Source organism: Mustelus asterias, chromosome 17 (genome assembly GCF_964213995.1).
Source record: "Mustelus asterias chromosome 17, sMusAst1.hap1.1, whole genome shotgun sequence".
Taxonomy (NCBI): domain Eukaryota; kingdom Metazoa; phylum Chordata; class Chondrichthyes; order Carcharhiniformes; family Triakidae; genus Mustelus; species Mustelus asterias.
The window spans coordinates 56,730,005-56,755,609 of record NC_135817.1 but is presented as its reverse complement, the minus strand read 5'-3'; the positions used below and the strand labels follow the sequence as shown (position 1 = coordinate 56,755,609).

General features: G+C 45.4%; 1 protein-coding gene across 1 annotated transcript in view; it reads left to right on the top strand.

The window, feature by feature from the left end:
- The window catches only part of erg (ETS transcription factor ERG), a 261,573-nt gene that overhangs the window by 214,185 nt on the left and 21,783 nt on the right, over positions 1-25,605 (top strand). The window contains 3 exon segments of the mRNA XM_078232731.1: positions 16,252-16,403; positions 19,052-19,255; positions 25,443-25,523. Of these exon segments, the coding sequence (XP_078088857.1) occupies positions 16,252-16,403; positions 19,052-19,255; positions 25,443-25,523 (437 nt within the window).

Below are 25,605 nucleotides of genomic sequence, written 5' to 3'. Positions count from 1 at the left end.
TGCATGTGAGTGGGAGCTCCTTATAGCTGATGTTGATGGAGCAACCTATCAGGGAAGGAGCTCACAGTTCCTCATATTGACAGTAAAGATGTCTTCTTTTATTTAATTGAAGGAAAGAACCTGCAATTCTCATGACCTCAGTGTATCCCAGTGTTATACAGCCACTGTGGGAACACGGTCGCTATTATAAATGAGGGAAATCCAATAGCAAGGTCTCTCAGAAAGCAATGTGATAATGACAAGATAGCTGATTTTAGTGACAGTGGTTAAGAGATAAATATAGCCCAGGAACTACCCAACTCTTATTAAAGCTGGCGCCTCTGACAGCACAGTAATGCATTTAGCTTGGTTACGTTCAGGCGTAATGCCCACGCCACCAATGATCCGTCAACTTTGGCTCTCACATGAAGAATGGCCAATTAAAAGAGATTTCTCAAAATTAGTTCCCTGGATGTTGGACTGGTGGCAACAATAAAATTTATTGCCCATTAAGATAAAGGCAAAATAGCACGGATGCCGGATTCTGAAATGAAAACAGCGGGTCTGACAGCATCCGTGGAGAGAGAATTGAGCCAACATTTCAGTTCAGGATGACCCTTCATCAGAGCCCATTATTTATTGCCCATTCCTAGTTACCATTGCTAGCGGGCATTTTTATCTCGGGGGTGGGATCACTGCATGTTGGGGTGATGTTGGGGGTGAATAATAAATTTTCTGGCTGGAGGATTTTAACTCTGCAACCATTTTTGTTTGAAATAAAAGTTTTTTAAAAGTTTATTTATTAGTCACAAGGAGGCTTACATTAACACTGCAATGAAGTTACAGTGAAAATCCCCTAGTCGCCATACTCCAGCACCTGTTCGGGTACACTGAGGGAGAATTTAGCATGGCCAATGCACCTAACCAGCACGTCTTTCAGACTGTGGGAGGAAACCGGAGCGCTCGGGGGAAACCCATGCAGACACGGAGAGAATTTACAAACTCTACACAGACAGTGACCCAAGCCGGGAATCGAACCCAGGTCCCTGGCGCTGTGAGGAAGCAGTGCTAACCACTGTGCCGCCAAAATGTCACCCTTTCAACAGCTGGGTGATTGAATTCACTCCGAGAGTTGCCAGTGGCTCGTGTTCATTGACAATTAGCAGGAACACATTCGCTCCTCTGTTTTGTCCCACAGCTTGTAAATGACAACTTGTTTAATTTAACTCCTTATTTTAGATGTATTGTGTTGTTAAACTCCTGAGCACAGTGCCTTTTGTAACTGACACCGTGGGCTGTAAAACCCCGCACAGGGCCAGTTAGCTAAAGCTTACTTGCAATTATTGCCCCTGCGTTCACATTGACTCAAAGTTAGTTCATCACCAATGTGCATGTTGAAGGGGGAGATGGAGCAATTGTTCTACGCAGTGTGACGAGATGTGTTCTTTATAAATCATGAATATGCTCATAATAAATTTATTTTTCACCCCACACAGCAACAAAGGGAATCTTTCACATCACAAAGGGACATTTCCTGTGGATACAAACTTTATCAAAACCCACCTTCAGCCCACTCTAAGCTTCTGTGCCTGAAGTGTTAATTATAAACTAAGCAAGTTATTTTAATAAAGGCAAAAGTTGTAGGAAGTGAAAGAGTTATGTCATGTTGTTTTCCCTTTTCAATCCTATCACCCTCTCTACTCCCCTTGAGAGCAGCACGGTGGCACAGTGGTTAGCTCTGCTGCCTCACAGCGCCAGGGACCTGGGTTCGATTCCTGGCTTGGGTCACTGTCTGTGTGGAGTTTGCACGTTCTCCCCGTGTCTGCATGGATTTTCTCCGGGTGCTCTGGTTTCCTCCCACAGTCCGAAAGACGTGCAGGTTAGGTGCATTGGCCATGCTAAATTCTCCCTCAGTGTACCCGAACAGGCGCCGGAATGTGGCGACGAGGGGATTTTCACAGTAACTACATTGCAGTGTTAATATAAGCCTACTTGCGACACTAATAAATAAACTTAGATCACCTTTCCCCTTTTTGCAGACACTTTTTTCCTTTCTTCCTGCATCTTTTTATTTATACAGGCATCCAGAAAAAGTGCCCGAAAGATGTTCCACTCAAATCGTCTTCAGTGCAGCTTCTTTGTGATTGTTTTTAGATGTGTAGTTTGTGTTTTCCTTTATTTTCCATGGTCGGTATTTATTTTGCTTTGCGATTTTCAATTTAAATGTTATCCTGTGAACCTTTTGGTACGCCTAGCCAACAAATACAAGTGCCTATGCACTTCCAGTCCTCATGGTGCGTCCAAACTCGCTTTAAGCTGGAAGTGGCAAGGCCCTTCCCTCTCAGATAGATGTGAAAGCACTTTGCCGGGGAGTGCGGGGGAATTCTCCCTGTGTCCTGATCAATGTTTGTCCCTCAGTCATCAGCAGCAAATCAGATTATCCGCATATTTATTTCTTTGCTGTTTGCTCTGTGCGAATTGGCTGCCATATTTAATACATCAAAAAGGTAACAACACTGCAAACATACTTCACCAGCTGTAAAGCACCTTTGAATGTCCCAAGGCCATAGACCACCCCCTCCCCAAGGTCTTTCTTTCTCTCCTTTCATTTGCTGGTGATTAGTACAGTAGGCACCACAACTAACAGCTTGGAAAACACCCGCCTGTGGCAATCCAGTGAACAACAACAACATTCCACCTTTAATCATAGAATCCTACCGTGCAGAAGGAAGCCATTCGGCCCATCGAATCTGCACTGACAACAATCCCATCCGGGCCCTCTCCCCATAACTCCACATATTTACCCCGCTAATCCCTTGACACAATGGTTAATTTATCATGGCCAATCCACCTAACCCGCACATCTTTGGACTGTGGGAGGAAACCGGAGCACCCGGAAGAAACCCACGCAGAGACGGGGAGAACGTGCAAACTCCACACAGACAGTGACCCAAGCCGGGATTCGAATCCAGGTCTCTGGCGCTGTGAGGCAGGGGTGCTAACCACTGTGCTACCGTGTCACCCTTTAATATGGAAAACTTTAATATAGAAACATGCTCCAAGACACTCCACAGAAACATGAGCAGATCAAAATCAGTCACTGTATTTGAAAGGAATGGTTGTCATCAGCCTTGGGACAGATTCCTGGAGCCATCCCAAGCTGTGCTACCCCTTCCACAAACAGTCACTTCCTCCACCACCAGCAGATGCGTGTAGGCCTGCAGGAACTCAGCAGGATTTCTTAGTCAACACCTTCCAAGCCTGTGACCTTTGCCATTTAGAAGGACAAAGGCAGCAGACACATGATTGGTGTTCACAGGATTGAAGTTAGGAGGCCACGGAGGTTCAATGAACTTAAGGCAACACTCCTCTGCCCAGTTACCCGCACAAACGGTCAATGCCATGCATGCGTTATCTTGAAAAAACACTTCACTGAAATGTTGGAGGGCTGCTGTTGACGGGGGAACTGTACCCCAAGAAAGAAGACTTATTTACAGAAGACTCTGAGGAACCTAAGGAGCAACTTTTTTCACACAGAGTGTGGTACGTATGTGGAATGAGCTGGCAGAGGAAGTGGTTGAGACAGGGACATTGACAACATTTAAAAGGTATTTGGACAGATGGATAGGAAAGGTTAAGAGGGATATGGGCCAAATGCAGGGTTAGCTTAGACGGACTTTTTGGTCGGCATGGTCCAGTTTGAGCCGAAGGGCCTGTCTCCATGCTGTACATTCTATGATTCTATGATTCTACTCCAGACAATTGGGTGATTAAGCTCTTTTGATCTAGAAATGGCAGTGAATGCTTTGTTGGTGGGTTGAGTGGATATGAAGTCCAAGAGGTACACACGGTTTCCAAAGCAATCCCAAATTCCTCAGCTACAGTAATATGAACAACCATAGGCGCCTTTGACTGTCACTGTGAATTTGTCAACAGGCATAAAAAGGTTACAAAGGAAGTGAGTGTCACAAGGTTTTGTTCCGGTATGAGCAACTCTCCAACAGGATGCGGTATTCCACTGGGGATAGGAACTAAGGGACAAAAGTTATCCGGTGGCTCCAGGCCAACGCTGAGATTGGTTCGCTCAGTATTAAAGTCTCGCATCTCGAGCGCGTCCAACTCAACCTCAGACATCACGTTCCGAACTGCCCAAAGGACTGCAAAAAAAGACAACATAAGCCAGTCATTTCCTGTTGTTTTTTTTGGACCAGGATAACTTGGCTTCTACCCAAAAACAGGAGCCAGGGATTTATGCGCAGCTATCTTTGAATAGGCCTCAGGATGTATCTACGCAGTCCACTTTTCCGTCGGAAGTTGCTGACCTGTGACTAATATTAAAGGACAAGCTAAGTTGAAACGCAACTCCATCTTACGAGTGAGCCATAACAGACATTCTTCCAGACCAATAACCACCTGTCAACGACATCCCAAGATGTGTATATGTTTTTAATTTGAGGATAACAATTTTTCCTATTCTATCTCCCTTGTGGTTCAGAACCACCAATGGTGCAAACAATGACAAGAGTTAACGTACTTACTAATAAATGCTTACAGCTTTGAAAATAAATTATTTTTTAGAAAATTAATTCAATCCATGCATGTCGCCCACAGTCTTGTATTGGGGATGCACAGGAATATTCTACCTACTACCACTAGATGATGCTGCATGTCAGAGCAGTGTGTGTGTGTGTGTGTGTGTCCTGCCCAGGTGAATCAGGTCTGTGAATGGATCTATCCTGATATCTGCTTGTTCTTTTTGAGTTATGATACAAATGGATAATATTAAGGACTTTTGAATCAATGAACGGAAGCGGCTTCTGGCATTGTGTTTAACTGTGCTGCACTCCGACAGGTCTCAGAGTTCACATTTAAAGGCAGCCGTACTCAATTCTCTCAAATACTTGACTCACTCTGAACTCTGATTCAAAGCAGCGCTGTACTCTTGTTAACCACACATTAGGTAACATGACCCATTCGCATTAACAATTTGCTGTTTCAGAAAAAAAGGGAAAGACTCTTTTTAAGAGTTCATTAAACCTGGGCTACTTTAGACCAGCCACGCATATAAACAAACACCAGAGTTGCTGCAGTGATTGGAATAGGCATTACTGCCGTGACTCTCATAAAGTAACTGTCCTTGATCACATCAGGAAAGGAACGGCTTGCATTCATGTAGTGCCTTTGATGACCTCCTAACATCTCAAAGCACTTTGCAGCCAATTACAAACTGTTGCAATATAGGAAGCACAGCAGCCAAATTGCAAATAGGTACGGGAATTAAATGTAGTCCTAGTTAGTGACAGCGCCATCACACTAATCGACAGATATTTTTTAAAAGAGGCAAAGGTTGCACCAACAGCATTGGATTGGAGGATAGCTAATGTGGTCCCGTTATTTAAGAAGGGTAGGAAGGATAACCCGGGAAATTATAGGCCGGTGAGCTTGACGTCCGTGGTCGGGAAGTTGTTGGAGAGGATTCTTAGAGATAGGATGTATGCGCATTTAGAAAGGAATAAACTCATTAACGATAGTCAGCATGGTTTTGTGAGAGGGAGGTCATGCCTCACTAACCTGGTGGAGTTTTTTGAAGAAGTGACTAGAATGGTTGACGAGGGAAGGGCCGTGGATGTCGTCTATATGGACTTTAGTAAAGCGTTTGACAAAGTCCCTCATGGTAGGTGGGTGCAAAAGGTTGGATCTCATGGGATAAAGAGGGAGGTGGCTCGATGGGTGGAGAACTGGCTTGGTCACAGAAGACAGAGGGTGGTAGTGGAAGGGTCTTTTTCCGGCTGGATGCCTGTGACTAGTGGTGTTCCGCAGGGCTCTGTATTGGGACCTCTGTTGTTTGTGATTTATATAAACGATCTGGAAGAAGGTGTAACTGGGGTGATCAGTAAGTTTGCGGACGACACGAAAATGGCTGGACTTGCAGATAGTGAGGAACATTGTCAGAGGCTACAGATGGATATAGATAGGCTGGAAATTTGGGCAAAGAAATGGCAGATGGAGTTCAATCCAGATAAATGCGAAGTGATGCATTTTGGTAGAACTAACGTAGGTGGGAGCTATACGATAAATGGCAGAACCATAAAGGGTGTAGATACGCAGAGGGACCTGGGTGTGCAAGTCCACAGATCCTTGAAGGTGACGTCACAGGTGGAGAAGGTAGTGAATAAGGCATATGGCATGCTTGCCTTTATAGGATGGGGCATAGAGTATAAAAGTTGGGGTCTGATGTTGCAGTTGTATAGAATGTTGGTTCGGCCGCATTTGGAATACTGCGCCCAGTTCTGGTCGCCACACTACCAGAAGGACGTGGAGACTTTCGAGAGAGTGCAGAGGAGGTTTACCAGGATGTTGCCTGGTATGGAAGGGCTTAGTTATGAGGAGAGATTGGGTAAACTGGGGTTGTTCTCACTGGAAAGACGGAGGATGAGGGGTGACCTAATAGAGGTGTATAAAATTATGAAAGGCATAGATAGGGTGAACGGTGGGAAGCTTTTTCCCAGATCAGTGGTGACGTTCACGAGGGGTCGTAGGTTCAAGGTGAGGGGGGGGAGGTTTAACACGGATATCAGAAGGACGTATTTTACACAGAGGGTGGTGGGGGCCTGGAATGCACTGTCGGGCAAGGTGGTGGAGGCAGACACACTGGGAACGTTTAAGACTTATCTAGATAGCCACATGAACGGAGTGGGAATGGAGGGATACAAAAGAATGGTCTAGTTTGGAACAGGGAGCGGCGCGGCCTTGGAGGGCCGAAGGGCTTGTTTCCTGTGCTGTATTGTTCTTTGTTCATTATCTGCTTTTATGTTATTGGTTGAGGGATAAATATTGACTAAGGCACCAGGGAAATCTTCTGATTTTCTTCAAATTATTCCATGATTTCTATTTGTGTCCAAGTGAGGAATGGTTTTGTGTCACATCCAAAAGATATCACTTCTGACAGTGTAGCATTCCTTCAGTACTGACCCTCTGACAGTGTAGCTCTCCCTCAATATTGACCCTCTGACAGTGTAGCACTCCCTCAGTACTGACCCTCTGACAGTGTAGCTCTCCCTCAATATTGACCCTCTGACAGTGTAGCACTCCCTCAGTACTGACCCTCTGTCAGTGCAACACTCCCTCAATACTGACCCTCTGACAGTGTAGCACTCCCTCAATACTGACCCTCTGACAGTGTAGCACTCCCTCAATACTGACCCTCTGACAGTGTAGCACTCCCTCAGTACTGACCCTCTGACAGTGCAACACTCCCTCAATACTGACCCTCTGACAGTGTAGCACTCCCTCCATACTGACCCTCTGACAGTGCGGCACTCCCTCAGTACTGACTCTCTGACAGTGGAGCACTCCCTCCATATTGACCCTTTGACAGTGCGGCACTCCCTCAGTACTGACCCTCTGATAGTGCAGCACTCGCTCAATACTGACCCTCAGACAGTGTGGTACTCACTCAGCACTGACCCTCTGATAATGCAGCACTCCCTCAGTACTGACCCTCTGACAGTGTGGTACTCACTCAGCACTGACCCTCTGATAATGCAGCACTCCCTCAGTACTGACGCTCCGATAGTGCAGCTCTTCCTCAATTCTGAACCTCTGACAGTGCACAATTCCCTCACGACTGACCCTCTGATTGTGCAGCACTCCCTCAGTACTGACCCTCTGACAGTGCAGTACTCCTCAGTAATGATCTTCCGATGGTTTGGTGCTCCCTCAGTACTGACCCTCTGAAAGTGCAGCATTCCCTCGGTACTGACCCTCAGAGAGTGTAGCACTCCGTCATCACTGACCCTCTGACAGTGCAGCACTCCCTCAGTACTGACCCTCTGACAGTGCAGCACTCCCTCAGTACTGACCCACTGAAAGTGCAGCACTCCCTCAAGTCTGACTCTCTACAGCACAGAGAGTGAGGGTGTGAGAGAGTGAGAATGTATGCGAGAGTGAGCATGTGAGAGAGTGAGCATGTGAGAGAGTGAGCGCGTGAGAGAATGAGCGTGTGGGAGGTTGAGCGCATGACAGAGTGAGCATGTGAGAGACTGAGCATGTGAGAGAGTGAGCATCAGAGAGAGTGAGCATGACAGACTGAGCATGTGAGAGAGTGAGCGAGTGTGAGAGTGAGTGTGAGAGTGAGTGTGAGAGTGTGAGAGTGAGTGTGAGAGTGAGAGTGAGTGAGTATGAGTGAGTGAGTGTGAGTGTGAGAGTGAACGAGAGTGAGCGAGTGTGAGAGTGCGGGGGTGTGAGAGTGAGTGAGTGTGAGAGTGAGTGAGTGTGAGAGTGTGAGTGAGTGAGTGAGAGTATGAGAGTAAGAGTGTGAGAGTGAGTGTGAGAGTGAGTGAGTGAGAGAGTGTGAGAGTGAGTGAGTGTGAGAGTGAGAGAGTGTGAAAGTGAGAGAGTGTGAGAGTGAGTGAGTGCGAGAGTGAGAGTGCGAGAATGAGTGTGTGCGAGTGGGTTTGTGCGAGAGTGAATGTGTGAGAGCGAGTGTGAGAGTGAGTGAGAGTGAGCGAGTATGAGTGAGTGAGTGTGAGAGTGAGTGGCTGGAATTTTGCGGCTGTTCTCACTGGCGGGATTCTCCGTCCCACCGACATTGCACCCCCACCCGTGAGTTTCCTGCCAGCTTGGGGTGACATCACTGGGAATTCCCATTGACAGCGGCGGGACCAGGGAATCCTGCTGCCAGCAAACAACCCGCCACCTCCCGCCAGCGGGAAACACGTGGCTGCAAGAGAGAGAATCTCGCCCATTGTGTGTGTGAGAGAGTGAGAGAACCCTGACAATGGGAGTGAGCTAGGCATACACACACAAACAGACACAAGCTACTTGGTGCGGGGGCACACACGCAAACACGCATGCACATGTGTGTGTGTGTACATGGCACACATGCACAAACACACATGTACACACACATGCACATATATACGCACACATGCCCATGCACACACTTATACACACTGCTTGGCATTTTTCAATGATCATTTTTATTACTCATTTTTAAATGATCAATTTATTACTTTGACATTGATTTTTTTCTGGAGGCACTGTTGTCCCTGGTTGTATCACAGCTTGGTCTGGCCCCTGCTCTGTCCAAAACCACAAGAAACTACAATGGGTTGTGAATGTAGCCCAATCCATCACGCAAACCAACCTCCCATCCATTGACTCTGTCTACACCTCCCACTGCCTCGGAAATGTAGCCAGCATAACTAAGGACCCCACGCATACTGGACATACTCTCTTCCACCTTCTTCCGTCGGAAAAAAGATACAAAAATCTGAGGTCATGTACCAACCGACTCCCTTTTGGGGAGACGATGGCTTAGTGGCATTATCGCTAGACTGTTTATCCAGAAACTCAGCTAATGTTCTGGGGACCCAGGTTCAAATCCCACCACAGTAGATGTTGGGATTTGAATTCAATAAAAAAAATCTGGAATTAAGAATATACTGATGACCATGAAACCATTGTCGGAAAAACCCATCTGGTTCACTAATGTCCTTTAGGGGAGGAAATCTGCCATCCTTACCTGATCTGGCCTACATGTGACTCCAGAGCCACAGCAATGTGGTTGACTCTCAACTGCCCTCGGGCAACTAGGTATGGGCAATAAATGCTGGCCAGCCAGCGACGCCCATGTCCCATGAATGAATAAAAAAAATAACATCTTCTCTGCTGCCATCCGACATTTGAATGGACCTACCTTATATTAAGTTGATCTTTCTCTACACCCTAGCAATGACTGTAACACTACATTCTGCACTCTCTTCTTTCCTTCTTTATAAACAGCATGTTTTGTCTGTGGAGCATGCAAGAAACAATAATAAACCAAATCAAATCAGAGAGACACAAACACAAAGGAGGTTGGAATCTGTGCTGGTGAAAGTCTGGCTTTCCTGGGTACGTCTGCACGTTATTTTAGCAGATTTGGTCACCTGGTATTAGGAGATTTACGGAAACATTTCAAAAGCAGGTCTGATTTGGAACATTCCTGTGGCACTGAAAAGGCTGGGGCCTTGAAGTGAAATTTCGACACCTCGGGCAAAGAGAGGGGCAGTCACTTGAGAGTGAACAACGCTACGTGTAATGATGCAGCATCTCGGTGAAGGGCTGCTGAGCAGGTTGATGGCAGGAAATCCTGCAATGGAGAAGGAGCAATGAGGCCAGCTGAAGGTCACAACGATATTTGAAATAACATCTCCCCCTGCAATTCCACTGTAACCTATAACCCAGCCCCAAATCCCAAGCCCTGATTGGTATCCTTGTTTGTGCTTAGCCAACTCTAAAGGCAATTTTGTGAAAAATGCAAATGGGTTTTAGGTTTAAGCTTGGAATGTCGCAAAAATAAACGAGCTTTGTTTTTGGGATTGGACAGTAAGTTCCCGCACCGGTTTCTTTCCCTCTTCCTCTGCTGGAAGACATTACACATCCTTGACCAAAGTCAATGACGTCAAGTCTGTCGTGAGTCAAATCACAAACTGACCGCAGTCATACGGAAACAAGTCAAATTCTTCTCGGTGAGTTATTACTCAGCTCTCCACATGCACCAACCCAGCCACTTGGCACACGGCGGCGAACACGCACATTTTAACTGTGCATTCCTCTGGGCATTCTGCAGCGCCACTCCACTGTGTGCCTGCTGTTGCTGCAGGGTTTTGATCCAGACAGCCTTGTTTGCAAATGGGCTTTTGGGAAATGTCTAAGCTACGTACTGAAGGACCAGGAATCTGTATTTATTTTAAAGCGAATCATAGAATCCCTACAGTGCAGAACGGGGCCATTCAGCCCACCAAGGCTGCAGTAACAACAATCCCACCCAGGCCCTATCCTCGTAACCCCATATATTTACCCTGCTAATCCCCCTGACATTAAGGGACAATTTAGCATGGCCAACAAGCCCAAAGCACACATCGTGGACTCTAAGGGAGAATTTGGCACGGCCAATCCATCTAACCAGCACGTCTTTCGGACTATGAGAGCCATGATGTGGAGTTGCCGGCGTTGGACTGGGGTAGGCACAGCAAGAGGTCTCAACACACCAGGTTAAAGTCCAACAGGTTTATTTGGAATCACGAGCTTTCGGAGTCCTGCCCTTTCATCAGGTGAGTGAAGGAGCACCTGACGGAGGGGCAGCGCTCCGAAAACTCGTGATTCCAAATAAACCTGTTGGACTTTAACCTGGTATTGTAAGACTTCTTACTGGATTGTGAGAGGAAATTGGAGCACCCAGAGGAAACCCACACAGACACAGAGAGAACATTAAAACTCCACACAGACAGTTACCCAAGGCCAGAATTGAACCCAGGTCCCTGGCACTGTGAGGTAGCAGTGCTAACCACTGTGCCATCGTGCCATCCTAATTCCTTTTACTTAAAATCCAATAACATTATGTTGACATGTGATTTCAGCTGTAACAAAGCTTACATCAGAAGGGAAGCCACCAACCCAATTCTTGTCACCATCCTCTTGCCATTAGGGAAAGCAACCACCTCTCTCCTCCACATTATCAAGCGAATGGAGGAGGCTCATTTATGCCCTGATATATAAGGCACAAGGAGGGTCTCGATTCCTCTTAGTGCTCAGTCAACACAAACCGATGCCTGTTTGAAAGGGATAGGAAACTAGGCACTGATTAGAATGAACTTCCAGAGTGTGAAAACTCAGAGGCTGCTGTGGTGGGAAATACTGCAGGTGAATAACCAGTGCCGCCTGTTCCATGTATTGAGGAAGAACCCATTTAGATTTGATTTCTAGCTGCTGTGCACATAGCTTGTTGCATTTATTGGTGTTCAATTGCCATGGAAACTGCCTTTTCAAGGATATACGTGAGACTGGCACCAATTTTCAAGTCACATTTTCCACGTCCATTTAAATTCATATGAGATAAAATACTGAAATCTCCCATTCTGACATATTCTTCCCTCCTCTCACACAAACACACAAGACAGGAGAAGTCAGGTTTAGACCACTGGACTTGTCTAGCCTGCTCCTTCACTCAGTGCGGTCATGGCTGATCTTGGCTTTCAACTTCACATTCCCACCCATTCCCCATATCTCTTGATTCCTTGAGAGACTAAAAACCTGTCAATCTCAGCTTTAATATAGTCAACAATAGCACATCCACAGTCAAGATTCACAACTCTTTCAGTGAAGGCATTTCTCCTTATCTCAGTTCTAGATGTTCAGCCCCTTATCCTGAGTCTGTACCCCCAAGTTCTAGATTACTCAGCCAGTAGTACCGACCTCTGTGTTTACCCTCTCAGGACCATTCAGAATCTTCAATGAAATCACCTCTCATTCTTCTAAACTCCAGAGAATAAAGGCTCTATTTACTCAGCCTCTCATTGGAGGACAACCCCTTCACCCCAGAGACCAATCTAATGAACCTTCACTGTACCACCTCCGATGTAAGTGTATCCTTTCTTAAATATGGAGACCAAAACTACGCACAGTATTACTGGTGTCCATCCATCCACTTCTTTTACCTGTTTCCAAATCTAGTAATTCCCAGAACAAATCGCTAATCCATTGCCAGAGGCTTATAGCTTGAGGGACTCCACAGCTCATCATGTGTGACTGACCAGGAGTCTCTTACCACCAGCCACTGGCATGTTTGGAAGGATTTGCAGGTTGACACTCAACCTGTTTGACTGTGGTTATGAACAAACCTTCCTTGGCCATCAATTCATGGGGTGGGACTCGACCCCAGAGCTTCTGGCTCAGAGGCAGGGATGCTACCCACTGCGCCACAAGAACTCCAGATGTGGTCTCACCAAAACTCTGCACAATCGTAGCAAGGCTTCTTTATTCTTGTACTCTGATCCACTTGCGATAAAGGTTGTCATGCTATTTGCCTTCCAAATTGTTTGCTGTACCTGCGTACTAACTTGCCAATGTTCCTTGTATGAACACAGTCAGGTCTGTGTTGACCTCACCTCAATCACATCTGTGAACGTTGGCCTATCAGCTCGGTCTGATTGGATGTATTCTTGGATGTCTCTACACATTCCCATCTACCTCCAACTGCCCCAGCCTGCCACATCCACCCCGCACCCGCCCCCAACCTTTTCTTAAATATTCTTACCACAAATGCGTTAGAGAAAATGAAAGCAAAATATATATTCTTAATGCCTCTTATGATTTTTCTCCTGGGTTGCTGGCAGCAATGTCCAGGAAGATTAATCCTTAATTTCTGGATAATCCAGGGCAGCTCTGGAGGGTTGGCAACCCTCTGCAAACGGACGTAATTCCAGCAGCTGCTACTCGCGAACCTGATTTATATAAACTTCTCATATTGAATATGGTCAAAATTACTGGGGACCGACACCATACACCGCAAACACTGTCACTTCCAGGCCATCTCTTGATTTCAGGCAACTAAAAAAAGCCCACTTAGCCCAGTAAGCCTTGGCAACCTCGATCTTAATCATAGCAAGCAAGAAAACCACCCACTAAAAAGAACAGCATTTTGTTTGTGACTAAAGCATCATGTTACTTCACCACAATGTACTTTAAATACACTGTTGCTTATTTTTTTATGTTTTCAGTGGGGTTAATGAGAAGTATGAGTACAAAATTTGGATTTACTCTGTTTGTGAGGCTGCATTAGGCCTACCTCAGTGTCATCCTCAGGATAGTTATCAATATTCTGCCCTCTGGCCTGTGATCTCAGGCTTTCTTGAAATTACACTCATCCATGTGGGAAATTTTAACTGTAAGTGATAGCATAACGTGAGAGATATTAGGCTGGCTGGCCACTTGAAAGGTCTACCAATTTCCATGGTGAGTGACTTCAGTGGGAATTGGAAATTGGGGAAGGTGTATTCATAGTGGCTTATGCCATATCAGCCATTCTACATTATCACAAAAAGTGAAAATGACTCTCCACACCCCCTCCCCCATGGATTTTAGACAGACATCCATGTGTTGTGGTGTGAGGCGATGCAGCATTCGTGGATCAGATGCCTCAGCTGGGCTTTGCTCAGTGCTGAAAGCTCTCGCCATGTTTCACCTCCCCTCAAACCCTCTCACAGTGTTGCAGGTTGCGCTCTGATCATGTGTTTTTAATCTGTTCCATTTCCCAAGCAATGCTTTGCACAGCCAAAAGCTTGAGAGACCCATTAAAAAAAGCCGATTCAAATATCTTTCTGGAAAGACCACAATAGGGCATTATGGTGGCACAATGGTTAGCACTGCTGCCTCACAGCACCAGGGACCCGGGTTCGATTCCCGGCTTGGGTCACTGTCTGTGCAGAGTCTGCACATTCTCCCCGTGTCTGCGTGGGTTTCCTCCGGGTGCTCTAGTTTCCTCCCACAGTCCGAAAGATGTGCAGATTAGGTGCATTGGCAACGCTAAATTCTCCCTCAGTGTACCTGAACAGGTGCTGGAGTGTGGCGACTAGGAGATTTTCACAGTAACTGCAGTGTTAATGTAAGCCAACTTGTGAGACAAATAAATAAACCTTTTAAAAAAACTGCCAGACAGTGATGGTGCCAACATAATTGTTTTACAGAGAGAATCCCAAGATGTTCACCCAGCTTTGATGATAAAGCAATAGGAGGCGATGGCCTAGTGATATTATCGCTAGACTATTAATCCAGAAACTCAGCTAATGTTCCAGGGGCCAGGGTTCAAATCCTGCCATGGCAGATGGTGGAAGTTGAATTCCATTTTTTAAAAATCTGGAATTAAAGATCTGACCATAAAATCATTGTCGATTGTCGGAAAAACCCATTTGGTTCACTTTAGGGAAGGAAATCTGCCATCCTGACTCAGTCTGGCCTTCACGTGACTCCAGAGCCACAGCAATGTGGTTGACTCTCAACTGCCGTCTGAAATGGCCTAGCAAATTACTCAGTTGTTCAAGAAGGCAGTTCACCGCCACCTTCTCAAGGGCAACTAGGGATGGGCAATAAATGCTGGCCAGCCAGCGACGCCCACGTCCCACGAATAAAATAAACCCAAAAGAACTATCCCAGTTATCGTGATGAGCGACTTGATATGATAGTGTTCCATGACATTGCTATTCCTACCTTTCTGAGGGAACGGGGCGAAAGGAAGTTTGTTCCTCAGTTGCTTTGATATTTGATTTTATACCTGCACTATGCCACACTTTTCTGATAGTTCAGACTTCATCCCAGAAAATATTGTGGTTTTAGCAATTGACCTCAGAGTTCCTGGATGAGGGGAGGGGAGAGATGAGTCAACGCTCTTACTATAGATTAAAAGCAAAACACTGCGGATGTTGGAATCTGAAACAAAAACAGAAAATGCTGGAAAATCTCAGCAGGTCTGACAGCGTGTGGGGAGAGAATAGAGCCAATGTTTCAAGTCTAGTTGACCCTTTGTCAGAACACTGATGAAACTAGGCTGAAAGGCCTACTCCTGCTTCTAGTTTCTGTTTCTATCTCAGGTGAAGCCCTTAATGTCCTTTTGGGATTGGAAGAACCACTTCTTCTCCTCCTGGCTCACAGAGAAATCTTTTTAAAAATTAGCTTTATATTCTTGACCCTATTCTGGGCCTAGCTGCTGCTTTTTGGTACTTGACGGAGCAATAATGTAACCCTAAAAGTCATGGCGAGGAGCTGAGTGACATTACCAGACTCCCCACTCTTGCAGGTTAATAAGTTTCTCACCTTCTCTGGGATGAGAATGCCGGCCGTTAAAATGGCATGAGGAGCAAGTGTTGAGCGGACAAAGTGAGCGCCAAGCTGCTATTATTCAAACCACCCACATCTCCTCTTTCTCATCAGTGGGGGTTAAAATTGGAGCTTTGCCACAAAACTGATTTAACAAAGATGGCGCAGTTCTTGACAACTGCCATGCTTTGAAAGTGTGTTGTCAAGTTGACACTTGGAGAGGGAGTCCATTTATTCCAACCAATCAATCCTTGTGTCTTTGACCAGAACCTGATCTCTGCATCTCGTGTTGCCTCTGCTAAAAAGCGTCTCGTTAAATTGTTTAATGCCCCGCACAGACCCCAAATCACTAACATTCTGTTCCGCCGAAAGAACCCCCTACGCAGAATTTTATGCAATGCATCTGTTGTTTTAAAGGGATGTGAAATACACACCACACCAATAAAACATTCCCCCTGTTTAACACTGAAGTGTGTGTGTGAGAGATTACGAAGGGCTATATGTTCTTGCACAATGCCAAGCTCCTTCTCCCTCCTCCAGCCACCCCCAGGTGCCCCAGCCACACAACACCTGCATTAGGCTCGTAAATATTCCATTGATTTTCATGTAATGTAATCTTTTTTCTAACTTGTGCAGAAATTCGCCAGAGCACTGCAGCATAGCGAAAGCGGGGAAGATGGTCAGTGGTTCGGACAGCGTTCCAATGAGCTACACCAGCTACATGGAGGAGAAGCACGTGCCACCTCCCAACATGACAACTAATGAGCGGAGAGTGATTGTGCCGGCAGGTAATTGTTGCAAAGGATGCTCTTTCTACGTGTCGCTGTTAAGTTGCCGAGCAGATGGCCACAGCGACAAATACAAAACCAGAAATAGTCAGCTACTCAGGGAGGAATGGAATTACACTTGAGTATTTGAGGACTCTGGGCTGTACTTGACGGAGATTAAAAGGATGAGGGGGGGATCTCATTGAAACTTACAGAATACTGAAAGGCCTGGATAGAGTGGACTTGGGGAAGATGTTTCCATCAGTAGGAGAGACTAGAATCCAAGAGCACAGCCTCAGAGTAAAGGGACGAGAACCGAGATGAGGAGGAATTTCTTCAGCCAGAGGGTAGTGAATCTGTGAAATTCATCGCCACAGAAGGCCATGGAGCCCAAGTCATTGGGTATATTTAAGACAGAGATAGAAAAGTTCTTGATTGGTAAGGGGTTATGGGGAAAAGGGAGGTGAATAGGGTTGAGAGACTTATCAGCCATGATTGAATGGTGGAGCAAACTCAATGGGCTGAATGGCCTAATTCTGCTCTTATATCTTATGGTCTTTTGAACAAGGTGCCAAGTAGGTGAGAATATATTTGCTGTCAGGTCCATTGAGGTCAATGGAGCTGAGGACATGGTGGGGTGTATGACTGGTGAGCGATGCAATCTCATCCCCTGCCTGCATCCTGGATGCACCGGGACAGAGAGTGAGCTTTGGTGTCAAGGTAGGAACAAGGCACTAATCTGAGGAAGGACCTACGTGACCACATGGGGTGATGAACGTACTGTGCTTCTCCCGTTACGTTGTAAAAATGTGAGGCTGCGCAGAAACAAAATTTTCCATGTTTTACGTTATATTCTGCCTTTTAAATTGTAGCAAGACCAGAGATTTTTGAAAAATGGAAGTGATTCTGTACTGCTGTCAAACTCTCCTCTGCTCTTTGTGCTTTTATGGTTCCATTACACATGATAACTTGTTGTAGGTTCCTGTTGATTGTTGCTGGAAAGGATTCCTGCAGGTAGCATGAGCAAGGCCGTATCAAATCAATAGCTGATTGGAGAACACACACAAATGTCAATCTGTTGAATTTCACAAAGTAATACTTCAAACCATTTTTGGAGTTTTGCTTCCTAGCCTATCGCCTTTGTCTGGCTTGAAATTAAAAGTGTTGGCAATATTTTTCAAGTCAATGGAAAAATATCATATAAAAGATTCTGGAAGATGTTGGGATGGTGTTGGCTGTAGAACATGTCTGTTAAATAAGTCTTTGTAGTCTGCTGAATGTTTACAGCAAGTTTTTATTCATCATGTGTAACTATACACAAATATACTGTAAAGGGAATAAACCAAGGAGCCTTCTCCAGGTTGAGTCTTAATCCACCTTTGCTCAAAACCACACTGACCCCCTAACTCTGGGTCATGTGTCTTCTTACATCACTGTGTAGGTGGTACTCTACTCTGTCTGACATTAATCCTGTATGTGCCAGACCCTTATACTGCACAACCCCCAAAGTCTTTATCTTATGGTTTTAGTTTTATTTATTAGTGTCACAAGTTGGCGTATGTTCACACTGCAATGAAGTTACTGTGAAAATCCCGTAGTCGACACACTCCGGCGCCTGTTCGGGTGCACTGAAGGAGAATTTGGCACGGCCAATGCACCTAACCAGCTCGTCTTTCAGACTGTGGGAGGAAACCGGAGCACCCGGAGGAAACCCACACAGACACAGGGAGAATTTACAGATTCCACACAGTGACCCAAGCCGGGAATTGAACCCAGGTCCCTGGCGCTGTGAGGCAGCAGTGCTAACCACTGTGCCACCATGTTGCATAGTTACACTAGTTTTACTTCATGTCCTACATTGCTCTTAGTCTTGTGCATTTATCTTGTTATTGTCTGAATGCTATTTCAAATTTATTGCTATTACTGTATTAGCATTTTTACAACAGCAAGTTTTTGTTAACTGCTTGTAACTATATACAAATATACAGTAAAGGATACAGGCAAGGAGCTATCTCCATGTTTAGGTCTTAACGCATCTCTGCACAGCACCACACTGACCCTAGGTCTGGGCCATGTGCCTTCTTACATCACTGTGTGGGCAGTACTGTACTCAGACCCTTTACTACAGTGGTTAACACTGCTGCCTCACAGCGTCAGGAACTCGGGTTTGATTCCGGCCTCGGGTCACTGTGTGGAGTTTGCATGTTCTCCCTGTGCCTGCATGGGTTTCCTCCGGGTGCTCTGGAGTGTGGGTTAGGTTGATTGGTCAAATTAGGTTGCCCCTTAGTGTCAGGGGGATTAGCAGAGTAAATATCTGGGGTTGCGGGGATAGGGCCTGAGTGGGATTGTTATCGGTGCAGGCTTGATGGGCTAAATAGCCTCCTTCTGCACTGTAGGGATTCTGTGATTCTATGATACACAAACTCATTCAGTGACCACATAATTGACCCATTTTATGAAACTTTTTGCAACATTTGTACTGGTTAAGGTGAGGATCTTAGTGCCGTGAATGGAACCGTTTTAACTCAAAGGCTCAGCATCAGCATGAAGCATTAAAGTTAGGTATAAAATGGTTGCGTGTCAAGTAAAGCTTGCTCACTGAGGTAATGTTGCTAATGTGTGTGTTTTCTTTCTCTGACCCACCCCACCTCCCTCCTGCCCACACATAGACCCTACACTATGGTCCACAGATCACGTGAGGCAGTGGCTGGAGTGGGCAGTGAAGGAATATGGCTTGATGGATGTCGATGTGTCGCTCTTCCAGAATATCGATGGGAAGGAACTCTGCAAAATGACCAAAGAGGATTTTCAGCGCCTCACCCCAAGCTACAACGCTGACATCCTCATGTCACACCTGCACTACCTGAGAGAGAGTAAGCAAGCAGTCAATCTGAAATAAAATGCTTCTATCGCTACTGGTGACTATAAAGATACCAATTGCCATAACAGAAAACCATCTGGTTCACTAATGTTCTTTCAGAAAATAATCTGCTCCCTGACCCAGTTGTGACTATAAATCCACAGCAATATGATTAATTCTTAGCTGTTTTCTGAATTGGTATAGCAAGGCACTATGAAGATGTCTAAGACTTCACAGCACTGTGGGTGTACCTGCACCACATGGACTGCAGTGGCTTAAGAATTTGGCTCACCACTCAAGGGCAATTAGGAATGGGCAATAAATGTTAGCCCACATCATGCGAACAATGCACAACGACTTCCTTTAAGATTGAACAGGCTCGATCTTAATTTTTTGCAACACTGTAAAGTAACCGATAGCCAGTTGTTTTGCATCTTTCCCAATTTTATTTTCCAATAAAGTCCATTCACTATTATCCATTTTCCACTATCACACAAGCTATCCCATTCTTTACAGTTCCAATGAAGGGCTAAGCTTAAAACATCAGCACTTTTCTTCCCCTGCAGATGCTGCCTGACCTGCCTAGTATTTCCACAATTTTTAGTCCTTTTCTGTTGCTCTGATTGTCAGTTGGAAAGTTAATGCTCAAACTAAGTGGATGTTAAGACACAATTAACAGTAGTTTGCAAGAAAAATCTATTGTCTTTGCACCAAGCAAACACACTCCCTCTAATACTTGCTTGAAATAACCATGCTTCCTTTCCTCCATCTTAGCCTTTTTTTTTGGCCAAGGTCACTGACTCATTCTGGGATTCAGTTCCATGTCTCTTCACTTGTTCTTCCATATCTTGGCCAAGAGGATATTTTTAACATGTCAGACTGGAGAATGAGAAGTTGCAGGCTGTTCAGCACAAGGGAAAGGTCAGAGGGCATAACATGAGAGTTACATAGAGTTTTGCGTGCAGAAACAGGCCATTCGGCTCACAGGTCAATGCTGGTGTTTATGCTCCACACATGCCTTCTTCACCACACAACATCTAAACTTATCAGCGTAACCTTCTATTTATTTCTCCCTCATCCAGGTTTCTCTTAAAGGTGTCTGTAACTATTGTCTCAACCACTCCATTGGTATCAGGTTCACATACTAACACGACAATTCTCTGCCTTTACCTGAAACCCACACAAATGCAGTGCCCCTTAGTGACTAGGTTTTCATTGCATCTTTTCCCTTCCCAGCTCAGGGTAAATTGCAATAACTGCTTCTAAAACCAGGGCTAGCAATGCAAAGCTCAAGTACAGATGATGGGCCAACCTGGGTCTTTCTTGGCCAGTTGGTCCCCACAACTTTTCTCAATTGTGGAGAAGAATTTTCCAGGTTTTATTCCCCGAATTTCATAGAATCATAGAATCTTACAGTGCGGAAGGAGGCCATTCGGCCCATTGAGTCTGCACCGACCACAATCCCACCCAGTCCCTATCCCCATAACCCCATGCATTTACCCTAGCTAGTCCCCCTGACACTAAGGGGCAATTTAGCATGGCCAATCCACCTAACCTGCACATCTTTGGAGGGCGGCACAGTGGTTAGCACTGCTGTCTCACAGTGCCAGGAGTCCGGGTTCGATTCCCGGCTTGGGTGACTGTCCATGTGGAGTTTGCACATTCCCCTGGGTGGGTTTCCTCTGGGTGCTCCGGTTTCCTCCCACAGTCCAAAGATGTGCGGGTTAGGTTGATTGGCTATACTAACTTGCCCCTTATTGTCAGGGGCTTAGCAGGGTAAATAAGTGGTATTATGGGGACAGGGCCTGGGAGGGATTGTGATCGGTGCAGACTCAATGGGCCAGATAGTCTCTTTCCGCACTGTAGGGATTCTATGAATTTGCCTGTGTTGTTATCTGTTCTCTTGTTTGCCCCAGGAGATCACTTGGTTGTGAGGAGGATAGAAAGTACATCCATTAAGGGCAACTAGGGATGAGCAACAAATGCTGGCCTTGCTAATGACACCAACGTCCCATGAAAAAACAAAAAGGCAAGATTTTGCTGCTGAGTGGGACAGGTTGGATTGAGTAGAGGGTCTTTCTTTGTCTGTGATTTTTCATGTGTTTGCGTATCTCACACCGGGGAGTGTATTAACTCAATAAGACCCTGACTCTTTCAAAGCTATTTTTTAGAGCTTCCATCTTTGTCCATTCTACAAAATATTCAGGTAATACATAAGGGTCAGAACTGACATGGCTAAAAGATTCATACAATACAAGACAGAAAATAATTATTGTAGATAGAGTGGGGTGTGACTTAAATTATACCACATGCAGCAATGTTGGTGTCTTCCAGAATTTACAATTACTGACACTTTATATTGAATATATCACGATCCAGGTTAGGCCATCTCTGCCTTAGCAACACATACAAGCCTAGAAAAGAGTGACAAGATGGCACCGTGGTTAGCACTGCTGCCTCACAGCGCTAGATACCCAGGTTCAATTCCCGGCTTGGGTCACTGTCTGTGTGGCGTTTGCATGTTCTCCCCTGCGTGGGTTTCCTCCGGGTGCTCCGGTTTCCTCCCACAGTCCAAAGCTGTACAGGTTAGGTGGACTGGTCATACCAGATTCTCCCTTGGTGTCCCGAGATGTGTAGGGAATTAGAGGAATTGGCAGAGTAAGCGTGTGGGGACGGGGATAGGCTTGGGTAAGATGCTCCTTCAAAGAGTTGGTGCAGACTCAATGGGCTGAATGGCCTCTTCTATACTGTAGGGATCCTATGATTCTATAATTTGAAGGGGGCATCTGGAAAGAGGGGCAATTGGGAAGGGAGGAGTACCTGTGTTGGGAGGTAGGGGGTGAGAGATTTCAGTGATGGGGGTAAGTTGTAGGGATTTGTGATGGGGAGTAGTGGTGAGTTTGAGAAAGGAGTAGGGATGAGGGTTAGTTAAGGTAATTGGGGTGGGTTTTGGTGACTGGCAGAGCTTACACACTTTGGATGTGGCCTTGATCTGCTTCTCCAAGCTTCACATTCAGGTCAGTAACTTTTAAACATTTTGTTAACTGTGGCCTAACAGGACACATTTTAAGAGCCCCCTGTTAGCCCCTATGTAGGCCTTGTTTTCCTGAATGCAGCTGCAGTTGGTGTTGGCTGCCTCAGGGCAAAGCAATCTGGTATTAGGGGTGATGGGGGCGGGGGGTAGTATTTGATCTACAAAGGGCCTAATCCGTGTTTGCAGGTTTGAGCCTGAGTGCTAACATTTTGACCTTTGCCAATGCCTGATGCTCAGCATCCAATTCCTGTCAACCATTTTGTTGGCTGAGAAAGTTGTTTAGTGTCAAAAGGACAGCGTTGACAGGTTTCTGGGCCATAGTTCCTACATGATCACAAACATCATGGAATTATTTGGTTAAATTGGCTGCCAATAATTTGGTTTCTCCATGCCTCGTTGTACAGCTTCCTCACACATGTTGAGAAGCAAGTCAAATCTATTTTATTTTTCATGCTTTTTAATCAGCTGACATGAGCTGTAAAATGCTCAGTAAATGCTCAGTAAAATTGATGTGGAAAACACTCTTTGCTGCAATGATTTGATTAATGGCAAAGGTTGGAAGTGATATGGCATCCAGAAATAAGTGTGTGAGCAGTGGCCATTGCTGAAAAGGTACGTTTTTCTTTATTTAACCAGATGTGGAGCCATCAGGAGCGAGGGTGGTCCTCCCAGCTGCACAACACTTCTGGAAGCCTCTGTTAGCCTGTGATATCACCCCACACATCTTCACACCCGCCCAGCCCCCCATCCTGAATCCTGCTGGATTACTTGAGGATTGAGGACTGTTGGCAGTGACATAAGGCACCCAGAATTCATCTGTTTGTAATAGGAGAGGTGATGGCCTAGTGATATTATCACAAGACTATTAACCCAGAAACTCAGCTAACGTTCTGGGGACCCGGATTCGAATCCCGCCATGGCAGATGATGGAATTTGAATTTGGTAAAAAATATCTGGAATTAAGAATCTACTGATGACCATGAAACCATTGTCGATTGTCGGGAATACCCATCTGGTTCACTAATGTCCTTTAGGAAAGAAAATCTGTTGTCCTTACCTGGTCTGGTCTACAAGTGATTCCAGAGCAACAGCAATGTGATTGACTCTCAATTGTCCTTCAAGGGCAATTAGGGATGGGCAATAAATACTGGCCAGCCAGCAAAATCCATGTCCCATAAGTGAATTACAAAAAAATGGGTGACATGTCTCTCAGGTATACCTTGAACTTCCCAGTTGGGACTTATAGGAAGTAAGCACTCAAAGGAATCTGCAGCAATGTTATAGGAGGGGAACTTATTTGGTAACATGTTGTCAATTCTTGGTACCACAAGATACGAACCAGAGGGTATAATGATAAATAATATACACACAGAGAATGCTGGGTAAACGCAACAGTCTGGCAGCATCTGTGGAGAGAGAAACAGAGTTAACGTTTTGGGTTCATAGGACTCTTCTACAGAATCCAGAGAGTTTTTGTCTATTACTATTCCCAACTGTTCCCTGCAAATTCCAGAGCTTTTGCTTCCTTTGTCTTGTCCACACATTATAGATTGATCAAATGTAGAACTTCCTACTCCATGCATTAATTAACCTTCACTTACTCATAAATTGCTTGTATCCTGCTCTTCTCTCACGGCTGAAAGTGTCATGTTTCTTCAGTTCTTCTTTATATTCAGTCCTTTCATGCTATTCATTAATATTATAGGTCTTCTCTGCATGACCTCCAGGACTTGTGTCTCCCTGCGTCTCATTGACCAGGACTGCACGTGGTACTCAAAGCGCAGGCTGAACAGACCACCCCATGGTCCAAAAGAGGACATGCTGGAAAATCTCAGCAGGTCTGGCAGCATCTGTAAGGAGGAAAAAGGGCTGACGTTTCGAGTCCAGATGACCCTATTTCACTTCATGGTCCAAGCAGGACTTCCTCCAACCTATATGCAGCAAGTTTGGATAGATAGTACAACAGCCTAGTCATTTTGTTGATTAGAAACTAGAAACAGACGTAGGCCATTCGGCCCTCCGAGCCTGCTCTGCCATTCATTATGTTCATGGCTGATCATCAAATTCAATTTGGATGAGTATTAAACCTGCCAAATTCCCTTGGACTTCATTCTACCCCTCTTGACATGAAGACTCAATACATCGTCTCCTACTTCTTTCAACACATCCTTTGGCAGGACCTCAAAACTTGGGAAACCCTTTCCCTTCCTCTACCTGCAAACATTTGACGTCTCTCCTATTTTTCTCAGTCCTGGTGGTTTCTACACAAAGGATCTTGGCCCTTCAGCTGGGTTGCGCAAGCTTAAAGAGAGTGGATTAACCTTTTCCCTCACTAAGTGCTATTCAACATTTCCAGCTCACTCAGGTGGTGTGATCCACGCAGAAACTGGAGCTTTGCAAAATTGAACACTAGCCATTGTTGATTTGGCCGCGGTAGAAAATTGGACATTATTGCTTCAGAAAGACAGAGGAGAAAGACTTGCATTTATATAGTGCCTTTCATGACCTCAGGATGTCCCAAAGAACTTTACCGCCAATGGAGTACTTTTGAAGAGTGAGCACTGTTGCAATGGAGGCAATTTGGTTATTGGGGGTAGGCAGAAGGTTACAATCAGTTCAGCCATGATCTTATTGTATGGTGGGGCAGGCTCTACTCTTGCTCCTAATTCGTATGTCCGCATTCAGCAGATACTTTGCACACAACACGCTCCCACAAACAGCAATGTGTTAATGGCAAGAACATTTGCTTTTGTGAACTTAATTAAGGAGTAAGTATTGGCGAAGACATCAATGATAACTGCCTTGCTCTAATTCAAAATAGTACTCATAGGATCTTTCCCACCTACCTGACACTTGGTTTAAATTGTCATCTTAATGACGGCACTTCTTACAGTGCAGCACTCCCTCAGCTGGACTGAACTGTTAGCCTTGAATTTTTGTGCTCAAGTCCCAGAGGGGGACTTGAATCTACAACCTTCAGCCCCAGAGACGTGAGTGCCCACAGCTGAACCACAAGATGACTGAGAGGCCCTGTTCAGCCAATTCGTTCACAGGCCAGAACGTTTTTTATTAAATCGTTGGCACAAACATCTTCCTTTGTAACTGTCACTTTTCAATAGGTGAATGTTTTGGTGACTGTTGAATCAAATCATTTCCTATTTTGCAGCGCCACTTCCTCATTTGACTTCAGATGATGTCGATAAAGCCTTGCAAAACTCACCACGTCTGATGCACGCCAGAAACACAGGTAATATATTAAAGCTGTGCGGTCATCCACAGACCTTTACGTTGCCACCCAATCCCCCACCATCCGACATGAGGGTTTACAG